General features: G+C 45.7%; 1 protein-coding gene across 2 annotated transcripts in view; it reads right to left on the reverse strand.

The window, feature by feature from the left end:
- The window catches only part of LOC139413112 (neuropilin-2-like), a 74,555-nt gene that overhangs the window by 39,150 nt on the left and 24,052 nt on the right, over positions 1-11,353 (reverse strand). For both annotated transcript variants that reach the window (XM_071160173.1, XM_071160174.1), the window contains exons 4-6: positions 3,045-3,275; positions 1,093-1,248; positions 599-768 (exon numbers count right to left, since the gene is read on the reverse strand). In XM_071160173.1, the coding sequence (XP_071016274.1) occupies positions 599-768; positions 1,093-1,248; positions 3,045-3,275 (557 nt within the window). The remainder of the gene's footprint in view (positions 1-598; positions 769-1,092; positions 1,249-3,044; positions 3,276-11,353) is intronic.

Below are 11,353 nucleotides of genomic sequence, written 5' to 3' on the forward strand. Positions count from 1 at the left end.
ATAGGGCAGGGCAGCTTTAACCAACATCTCCAATCTCGTCTCATTGATTGGACTCCAGGTCAGCTGACTCCTCACACCAATTCGCTTTTGGAGAAGTCATTAGCCTAGGGGTTCACATACTTTTCCCAAACCTACACTGTGAATGTTCAAACGATGTATTCAATATAGACAAGAAAAATTACAATCATTTGTGTGTTATTAGTTTAATCAGACTGTATTGTCTTGCCACTGTATGTCCATCTGTCACATAGACAGGGGGGGGGGGGGGGGAGTGCTGCCAGGCCCTATGGGGCTGCTGTTGGGGAGGGAGAGCGGGATAAGGGAGAGGAGGAGGTAAAAAAATCAATGGCACACTATTCCACTGCTAACAGCCCATTCCTGAGTAGCAAACTCATCTATCAAGTGACAGATCACATCCTGCATCTGCTCCGCACACTGCATATTGTCAAAACAGTGTTTGATTGTGTGCGAGTGTGTGTGTGTGTGTGTGTGTGTGTGTGCGCGTGTGTGTTTTGTGTGTGTGTCTGTGTGTGGGTCTATGTGTGTGTCTCTCGCTGTCTCTCTCGCTGTGTCTCTTTTTTTTTTTTAACTGTCTGACCTGGATGTACTCCTTGGTGCTGTCCTCGCTGGGTGTCCAGGCGTTGTCCATGTTGTTGAGCCTGGCCTGGCGAGGGGACCAGTGGCCGTCGTAGAAGGAGGACGAGGCTGAGATCTGGTCGTCCGAAATCTTCCCCGACTCCAGGCCAAACGCTGTGCTGCAGTGGAACGCTGTGGAGAGAGAGGAGGAGGGGGGGGGGGGGGGGGGGGGAGGGGGGGGTTAGGAGACAGAGAGAGTTTGGGGGAAAGAGGGGGGCCAGAGTTAGAGGCGGAGGGAGACCAGAGGGAAAGAAAGAGAGAGAAGAGGGAGTGAAAGGGAGAGAGAGGTCAAGAGAGGCAGAGAGAGAAAGTGCCTACGAGGGCAATAGGACACATATAGAATGGTAGAGGGAGCGAGAGATGGAAGGAAAGAGAGAAACAGAAAGGGATATGGGAACGCGAGAACAGGAGAACGAGAAATCGAAAGACAGACAGAGAGAGAGGCGGGCTACTTACTGTCATTGACTTCTTTGTGTGTCATGTTGTAGCGAGCTGAGAAGCCGTCTTTGGCCACAGCCATGTCCGTGTGGAAGGACAGAGACAGCAGACCAGACGATGACTTGATCTCAGGAGGAATCTTAGTACCACAGTAACGACCAATCAGAGGGCCCACTGGAAACACACACACAGACAAAAATAGTTAGGAGGGGTCTTCATTCAACATATACAGTATGTTTTCAGTGTTCAAAATAAACCAATTTAAATGTTTTATTTAACCTTTGTTTAACTAGGCAAGTCAGTTAAGAACAAATTCTTATTTACAATGACGGCCTACCGGGGAACAGCCTTGTTAACTGCCTTGTTCAGGGGCAGAACGACAGATTTTTACCTTGTCGAAGAAAATACTTGTGGACCTTTTAATATACTTATTTCACAAAATAAAATAAAAACTTGCACGTTTATTCGATATGTTCCTGCAAAAAGCAAACTCGGATGCGGTTTCCTATTTTTTATATATTTATTTCAGGATTTTAACATGTTTCATTAGCATCCCTGCATTTCATGGAATGTGAGCGTCTCCATTGAAAGTGCTTTTTGGTCCAGACATGGGCTTAAACTGGAGTAAGCATCTAATGAAAAGGCTGAAGGTCTGTGTCTCAGCGTGAGTCTCTCCATCTCGTGTGGTTTAGGCTGGGATTAAGACCCACTGTGGGGGCAGACTTTAGATTATACACTGCTGTCACCCAATCTTCTCAATCCCACCCAATCCGCCAGGATTACAGACACACACACACACACAACGTTCCGGAAGATTCCCCAAATCAGCTTTCCATTCCTTTCCTTCAGATCTAAAGACTCTCCAGTGTTTCGACCAATGTGCTCGATGGGGTTGGGCTCAATTCCACGTCAATTCAGTCAATCAAGGAAGTTCATTGAAATTCTTAATTCAAGTCATGAAAAATCCCTCGTAAAAAAATCAATAAAATAAAAACTATTCTTGAATTGGAATTTCAATGTATTTCAATGAATCTTGCCTCTCTTCTTTGAGTTGAAATGGAACCTGATGCCCAGTACTTTAGTTTTAGTCTGTAAAGTTTTAGTCTGTAAATGTAATGTAATTCCCACATGGGTCATGTTATACAAAAGTACACCGCTCCCAAGACTCATTTCTACTAAGCTTGTGTGATTGACCAAAGCATTTGAACCACATTGAAAATGGGAGTAGTTTGGCCCTAAGTGAGGAGGTATTGAAGCTGTTGTATTGGCCATTTCAAGTTCAAAAAAATATTTGAGCAAGTGAGAGTCAAAATTCTCCTCTCTACTAATCTATCAGCATCTTGCTCCCAGCCCCAGCCGTAGAAAACGGAGCGTTTTGATACCGCTCTCCAGAGCTTTCTCCCACTGGTGCTTTCCCCTTCCCTTCCTCTCCTGATCTCTCCTGATACCACTAGCATGTAGCTATGGTGCGTTATGTAACTCCGCCCACAGGCGCCGGCCACGGCAACCGATACCCCTCATACAGGCACTCTCACTCTCGCTTCCAGTGTGACGTTTCCCCTAGGTACAGATCTAGGATTAGCCTCCCCTCCCCCAATCCTAACCTTAAACATTTGTGAGAAAAATGCTAAACTGACCCAAGAACAGCATCTAGGGGCAACTTCACCGTACTCCCTATTCCCAAACAGGAAGAAAGTGCTGTGTGATAAGGGCAGATTGAAGCAAGGGGGAAGTAAGCCTGATGAAGGGGATGAATGGGAAACAAGTCATGGGAAAAGCTTAGTCCTGGGAGGTGTAGGATGGCTAATGCAGGAAGGGGCTAGTTCCTGGATTGTTATTGAGACAAAGGCCGCAGGAAAAGCTCCATTGCGGTATTGTAGACGATGTGTGTGGGTATGTGTGTGTTTGTGTTCAAACACATGCATGTGCCTCATACAGTGTGTATGTGTGTGTGTGTGGTAAGCACTCACCCTGGGGCAGCCCGTCCCACACGTCCAGCCAGTCGTACTTGCAGTCTCCCTCTCCTGACAGCAGGGGGTCGTTCTCCAGGTCAAAGGTCAAGAAGGTCAGGGTCACGTCCATGTGGGGCGGAGTTATGATGATGTAAGAACATTCCAGGTTGTGGGGGTACTTGTCGGGGAAGCCGGGGGACTCGATCACTCCGGAAGGACTGGTGAAATTCCGGAAACAGAATTCCGATCCTATGGCGAACACACACAGGACACAGACATGAGACATTTTTCACAGGAAAGCAATCATTTTTTACTAGTAGGGCATTTTATCGATGACGAGACATTTGTCACTGCAAGACAGCAATAATAGAATCCAGTCGCAGTTCATTGTGCAACACACATACACACACACATGCACTCTCACACACACATGCACTCTCACACACAGGGGGGAAGGTATCCTAGCGGTTAGACCAATGGGCCTGGATCCTTAAGGTTGCTCGTTCAAATCCCAGAACCGACAAGGTGAAAAAAATCTGCCGATCTGCACCAGAGCAAGGCACTTAAGCCTAATTGGTCCAGGGTCGCAGTCAATAATGGCTGATCCCTGGCCGTGACCCCACTCTCCGAGGGTGTCTCAGGGAGAGTTGGGATATGCAACAACAAAAACATTTCCATTTCCATACCTCACACTCGTACAGGTGACCCACGTGTACACGCAGCGAAACAGGACAAATATAAGCACCCCCATTTGACCTTTGACACACACACACGCCTCATCATAAACCTCATATTCGCCCCCACAACCCAGTAAGCTCTGCATTCACTCCCTTGCTTCAACAAAATAAGAGAAAATAAAAACACAAGCCAAATCAAACGGGAGTAAACTCGCTAAGCGGCCCGGCAGCTCATTAGCTATGCAGATTTATGCGCCCTGGGCGGCTCACCTTGAGCTCTCGACAGATGTGCCTCCCATATAAACTTCCCCCTGAGTTACTGAGTGTTTATGGACGCGCACATTCATGATTTGTGATGTGCACGTCTCTCTCTCCCTCTCTCTCCCTCCCTCCCTCTCTCCCTCCCTCCCTCCCTCTCTCTCCCTCTCTCTCTACCTCTCTCTCTCTCTCTCTCCCTCTCCCTCTATCCCTCCCTCCCTCCCTCTCTCTCTCCCTCTCTCTCTCCCTCTCTCTCTCCCTCTCATTTATTCAAAGCACCGATCAAATATACTTTTGCACCTTCCAATCCCCAACCTGTTCTGTGTTCCCACCTCTCACCCTGTTTCTCTCTCTTGTCTTCTCTATCCTCCCCCTCTCTTGTCTTCTCTATCCTCAGCCTCTCTTGTGTTCTCTATCCTCCGCCTCTCTTGTTATTCAAAGCTCTAACAACAGCAATGGTATAGAACGGACATGTCCTTGAGGTGTACTGTGTATACATTGTTGAGGTGTACTGTGTATACATTGTTGAGGTGTACTGTGTATACATTGTTGAGGTGTACTGTGTATACATTGTTGAGGTGTACTGTGTATACATTGTTGAGGTGTATTGTGTATACATTGTTGAGGTGTACTGTGTATACATTGTTGAGGTGTACTGTGTATACATTGTTGAGGTGTACTGTGTATACATTGTTGAGGTGTACTGTGTATACATTGTTGAGGTGTACTGTGTATACATTGTTGAGTTGTACTGTGTATACATTGTTGAGTTGTACTGTGTATACATTGTTGAGGTGTACTGTGTATACATTGTTGAGTTGTACTGTGTATACATTGTTGAGTTGTACTGTGTATACATTGTTGAGGTGTACTGGGTATACATTGTTGAGGTGTACTGTGTATACATTGTTGAGGTGTACTGTGTATACATTGTTGAAGTGTAATGTGTATACATTGTTGAGGTGTACTGTGTATACATTGTTGAGTTGTACTGTGTATACATTGTTGAGGTGTACTGTGTATACATTGTTGAGGTGTACTGTGTATACATTGTTGAGGTGTACTGTGTATACATTGTTGAGTTGTACTGTGTATACATTGTTGAGGTGTACTGTGTATACATTGTTGAGTTGTACTGTGTATACATTGTTGAGGTGTACTGTGTATACATTGTTGAGGTGTACTGTGTATACATTGTTGAGGTGTACTGTGTATACATTGTTGAGTTGTACTGTGTATACATTGTTGAAGTGTACTGTGTATACATTGTTGAGGTGTACTGTGTATACATTGTTGAGGTGTACTGTGTAGACACTGTTGAGGTGTACTGTGTATACACTGTTGAGGTGTACTGTGTATACATTGTTGAGGTGTACTGCGTATACATTGTTGAGTTGTAATGCGTATACATTGTTGAGGTGTACTGCGTATACATTGTTGAGGTGTACTGCGTATACATTGTTGAGTTGTACTGTGTATACATTGTTGAGGTGTACTGCGTATACATTGTTGAGGTGTACTGTGTATACATTGTTGAGGTGTACTGTGTATACATTGTTGAGGTGTACTGTGTATACACTGTTGAGGTGTACTGTGTATACATTGTTGAGGTTTACTGTGTATACATTGTTGAGTTGTACTGTGTATACATTGTTGAGGTGTACTGTGTATACATTGTTGAGTTGTACTGTGTATACATTGTTGAGGTGTACTGTGTATACATTGTTGAGGTGTACTGTGTATACATTGTTGAGTTGTACTGTGTATACATTGTTGAGGTGTACTGTGTATACATTGTTGAGTTGTACTGTGTATACATTGTTGAGGTGTACTGTGTATACATTGTTGAGGTGTACTGTGTATACATTGTTGAGTTGTAATGTGTATACATTGTTGAGGTGTACTGTGTATACATTGTTGAGTTGTACTGTGTATATATTGTTGAGGTGTACTGTGTATACATTGTTGAGGTGTACTGTGTATACATTGTTGAGGTGTACTGTGTATACATTGTTGAGGTGTACTGTGTATACATTGTTGAGGTGTACTGTGTATACATTGTTGAGGTGTACTGTGTATACATTGTTGAGGTGTACTGTGTATACATTGTTGAGGTGTACTGTGTATACATTGTTGAGGTGTACTGTGTATACATTGTTGAGGTGTACTGTGTATACATTGTTGAGGTGTACTGTGTATACATTGTTGAGGTGTACTGTGTATACATTGTTGAGGTGTACTGTGCATACATTGTTGAGGTGTACTGTGTATACATTGTTGAGTTGTACTGTGCATACATTGTTGAGTTGTACTGTGTATACATTGTTGAGGTGTACTGTGTATACATTGTTGAGGTGTACTGTGTATACATTGTTGAGGTGTACTGTGTATACATTGTTGAGTTGTACTGTGTATACATTGTTGAGGTGTACTGTGTACACATTGTTGAGGTGTACTGTGTATACATTGTTGAGGTGTAATGTGTATACATTGTTGAGGTGTACTGTGTATACATTGTTGAGGTGTACTGTGTATACATTGTTGAGGTGTACTGTGTATACATTGTTGAGTTGTACTGTGTATACATTGTTGAGGTGTACTGTGTATACATTGTTGAGGTGTACTGTGTATACATTGTTGAGGTGTACTGTGTATACATTGTTGAGGTGTACTGTGTATACATTGTTGAGTTGTACTGTGTATACATTGTTGAGGTGTACTGTGTATACATTGTTGAGGTGTACTGTGTATACATTGTTGAGGTGTACTGTGTATACATTGTTGAGGTGTACTGTGTATACATTGTTGAGGTGTACTGTGTATACATTGTTGAGGTGTACTGTGTATACATTGTTGAGTTGTACTGTGTATACATTGTTGAGGTGTACTGTGTATACATTGTTGAGGTGTACTGTGTATACATTGTTGAGTTGTACTGTGTATACATGTGTATTGAGGTGTACTGTGTATACATTGTTGAGGTGTACTGTGTATACATTGTTGAGGTGTACTGTGTATACATTGTTGAGGTGTACTGTGTATACATTGTTGAGGTGTACTGTGCATACATTGTTGAGGTGTACTGTGCATACATTGTTGAGGTGTACTGTGTATACATTGTTGAGTTGTACTGTGTATACATTGTTTAGGTGTACTGTGTATACATTGTTGAGGTATACTGTGTATACATTGTTGAGTTGTACTGTGTATACATTGTTGAGGTGTACTGTGTATACATTGTTGAGGTGTACTGTGTATACATTGTTGAGGTGTACTGTGTATACATTGTTGAGTTGTACTGTGTATACATTGTTGAGGTGTACTGTGTATACATTGTTGAGTTGTACTGTGTATACATTGTTGAGGTGTACTGTGTATACATTGTTGAGGTGTACTGTGTATACATTGTTGAGTTGTACTGTGTATACATTGTTGAGGTGTACTGTGTATACATTGTTGAGTTGTACTGTGTATATATTGTTGAGGTGTACTGTGTATACATTGTTGAGGTGTACTGTGTATACATTGTTGAGGTGTACTGTGTATACATTGTTGAGGTGTACTGTGTATACATTGTTGAGGTGTACTGTGTATACATTGTTGAGGTGTACTGTGTATACATTGTTGAGGTGTACTGTGTATACATTGTTGAGGTGTACTGTGTATACATTGTTGAGGTGCAATGTGTATACATTGTTGAGGTGTACTGTGTATACATTGTTGAGTTGTACTGTGTATACATTGTTGAGGTGTACTGTGTATACATTGTTGAGTTGTACTGTGTATACATTGTTGAGGTGTACTGTGTATACATTGTTGAGGTGTACTGTGTATACATTGTTGAGGGGCAGGGCATGCAGAAAGAGCAGCACAGAGGAAGAAGCCTGGAAAGTGGAAAGAGGGAATAGAAGACCAGATTAGCAACAGCAAACAGACAAGCACCCCCCCCCCCCCAGATCTGATATGACCTAGTACTTCAACCACATGTGGTCTACCCCTAATTCACAACAACCCCAACCATCACCACGGGGCAGTGTTTGAATGTTCTCTCAAAGGCCTTTGTGTGTGTGTGTGTACGTGTTTGCTTGCGCATGTGTGTTGTCCCTCCGTGCATGTATGTGTGTGCGCGCGCGTGTCTGTGTCTCCATTGGTCAGTCAGACCCTCTCGTTTAACGAGTAGAGGCAAGGCCAGTGTGATGCCTGCCTTAACCAGTCACTATGCCGACCACACTGTTATAGACCTCATGGAGATGAGGACTGCTGCCTTTCACCGCAGGACGAGAGGAGAGACACACACACACACACACGAGAAAGCATGCCAAAGCACTTCTCCAGCAAGGTCTACTACTGCCCATTGACTGGCCCTCACTGAATAGGCAATGTGTGTGTGTGTGTGTGTGTGTGTGTGTGTGTGTGTGTGTGTGTGTGTGTGTGTGTGTGTGAAAGAGGGCTTCAATCACACCATTGCATTGTCTATATTAGCCCAGTGTGTGTTACCACCAGCTTCACACACGCTGACATGCCAAATATGCGTGTGAGAGATGGTGTGTATGCATGAGTACTCTCCCTTTTGTTAGTCCTTATTAGTTCAACTATATGAACATTCCAAAAACAAGCCCCTCTTCCCCCCACACACACACACGCCTGGTTTGCACATTTCACCACGAGCAGCCATTTGGCAAGAGCTGTCTGCCGGCGGGGGGTTGAGGAGGGGGAGGGGGGGGGGGGAGAGGGAGGGGTGAGTGGGTGAGTTGCTGGGTAGAAATGCGTCGGGCGCTTTCCGCTCGAGTGCCTGACGGAGTAGTCTCTGCACATTTTGTCAGGGAATCCCCCCTCCCTCCCTCCCTCCCTCCCTCCCTCCCTCCCTCCCTCCCTCCCTCCCTCCCTCCCTCCCTCCCTCCCTCCCTCCATTCCTTCCTCCCCCCCATCCCTAGGAGGAATGTGCGTAGCCTGTTCATTCACCCTCTTCCCCCCCTGCTCCTGTTTTCGTCTTCCTCTCCCTCCTCCTCGTGCAACCTCATGCTGTGAGAGTTCACCTCCACGTTTGTGCACGTCTGTTGCACATCTCAACCTCTGACTCTCCCCTTCTCTCACTCTCCCACTCTACCGTTCTCCCTCTCTTCCTCGCAGCCTACTCTCGCTGGAGTCAACCCAAGGGTTTTGCGGAAATACACTTGAGGGGTGTGTGTTCGTGTGTCTGGATTCCAAAGGTGACCCTACAGACCGAGTTAGGGGGGGACAGAGTCAACCATGACCCCAAAGGGGAACCACAGAAAGATCAATCACGATTGGCTGCGCTAGTGCTGGAGGCTGGTGGAGGTCGCTTGGCGGGAAGTCTTCCCGCTGTAGCTGTGGTAACAGTGTCACAGTAACAGTCACATGACAGGGGGCAGAGTGGGGGGCTGGTTTGGTATGAGGGGTTAATACGCCAGTGTGTGTGAGAAAAGTAGGGCACAACAATAATGGAGGAGGGAGGGCAGTGGGGTGTACTTTCACCACTGTGGGGTTATGGTGCGGGTGTGGGGGTTGCGGGTGGGGTGGGGTTGGAGGGTTGTTGTTTTGGGGCACACGCTCCCCCAGGGGGAGGGGTTGGGGGCTCAGGGGAAAATGGATCAGGGAATACAGTTTAGGGTGAGAAGTTAAATATCTTATTGCTGTTTATAATCCCTGTATCCATTATTGGCACTGAACATAGGAAGGGAGGTACAGTATACACAAACACATATGCATGTCTGCACACACACTCTGCTTACTTAACAGTGTATTCTCTGAGTGAAGCTACAACAGACTCCTCCTCATTCACCTCGGGTGCTGATGGCAGTCTAGGAAAAGAGACTGCAAGGGTCGTGTTCATTTGGCACCAAACGGAAGAAAACATACTGAAACAGGGTGGGACTATTACCTGGACTTGCCCAATAAGAAACACTGATTTTAGTTTCAGTTGCAAACGGTTTTCGAAATGTGTTCCCATTGTGTGCCCTAATGAACACGACCCTGATCAGCAGCGAAAGTAGGACTGAATTGTCCGGCTCTGGCTGAGGACAACCGCCAGCCGGACAGACACGCCTCCAAGCTGTGTATTGACCTAAGATCATATCTCCTCTAGTGACGCACTCCTTCAAAAACACACACGGATGCATAAACACACACACTGCACGCGCACACTTAAATAAGACGAGAACATGTACACACACACAAACACACACACGGCAAGTGCACACAAATAAGACTAGAACACACATCCCTCATGCACAAACATCAATGTAAATAAACAACAGCTCTCTCACTGGGGGTTGTGCCTGGCAGTCTCTAATGTTCTCCCAGAACTCGCACACTATTGGGGTTTGTGGAGCGATTTGTCCCGAACCTGACTTGTTAAAACAAACAACCATGATGGGTGTAGGATGCAGAGGGAGAGAACAGCGCCCTCCAAAACATATGCTCTGCGTGTCGATCTCTCTCACACAGAAACACACGCAGGCACAGACACATGCACACACACACACACAGAGCACGCACGCACACACACACACATCTAAACGCCTACTTAGACACAAACAAAATCCTATAACGCCCAAGCACACTGTAACCACCCACGGACACATATCGCACACGCATATCATTGTTTTTGCACCCCAAATGCATAGTAGGCTCTTGTTAAAACCATGGCAACAGCATACCCATCCATTCTGTTAGAGTGTGTGTATGTGTGTATAATACCAGCCCTATCACACCATCATATCATTGTGCTGGTGGCCTTGGTAACAGAGCTAAATGACAAAACTGGGCCACGTTCAAATCAAGTTTAAAAATGTTTGGAAACAGAGCAGGTACTACTACACGAATCCCACCCAAACAAATCCATGTCAATGGGATCTTACAAGCAAAGCGCAGCTCAATATAGAGCGTATCAGTATAGCTCAGTACAGTGAGTGTACTGTATGTCAAGTACACTTCCTCTTATGGACTACCACCACCAGCACCATGGTTAAACTCAAATCCCAACTCATCCTCACTCTACCCTCTCCCTCTCCCAGTGATCATCTCCCTATACCGCCTGTAACCCCTCTCAATCACTCTCCCCCACCCTGCCCCCTCCTCCCCCCTCCCTCCTCATCATCTCCCTATACCGCCTGTAGCCCCTCTCAATCACTCTCCCCCACCCTGCCCCCTCATCATCTCCCTATACCGCCTGTAACCCCTCTCAATCACTCTCCCCCACCCTGCCCCCTCCTCCTCACCCTCCCTCCTCATCATCATCTCCCTATACCGCCTGTAACCCCTCTCAATCCCTCTCCCCCACCCTGCCCCCTCCTCCTCACCCCTCCCTCCTCATCATCTCCCTATACCGCCTGTAACCCCTCTCAATCACTCTCCCCCACCCTGCCCCCT

The sequence above is a fragment of the Oncorhynchus clarkii genome, chromosome 7 (genome assembly GCF_045791955.1).
Source record: "Oncorhynchus clarkii lewisi isolate Uvic-CL-2024 chromosome 7, UVic_Ocla_1.0, whole genome shotgun sequence".
In the NCBI taxonomy this organism is placed as follows: domain Eukaryota; kingdom Metazoa; phylum Chordata; class Actinopteri; order Salmoniformes; family Salmonidae; genus Oncorhynchus; species Oncorhynchus clarkii.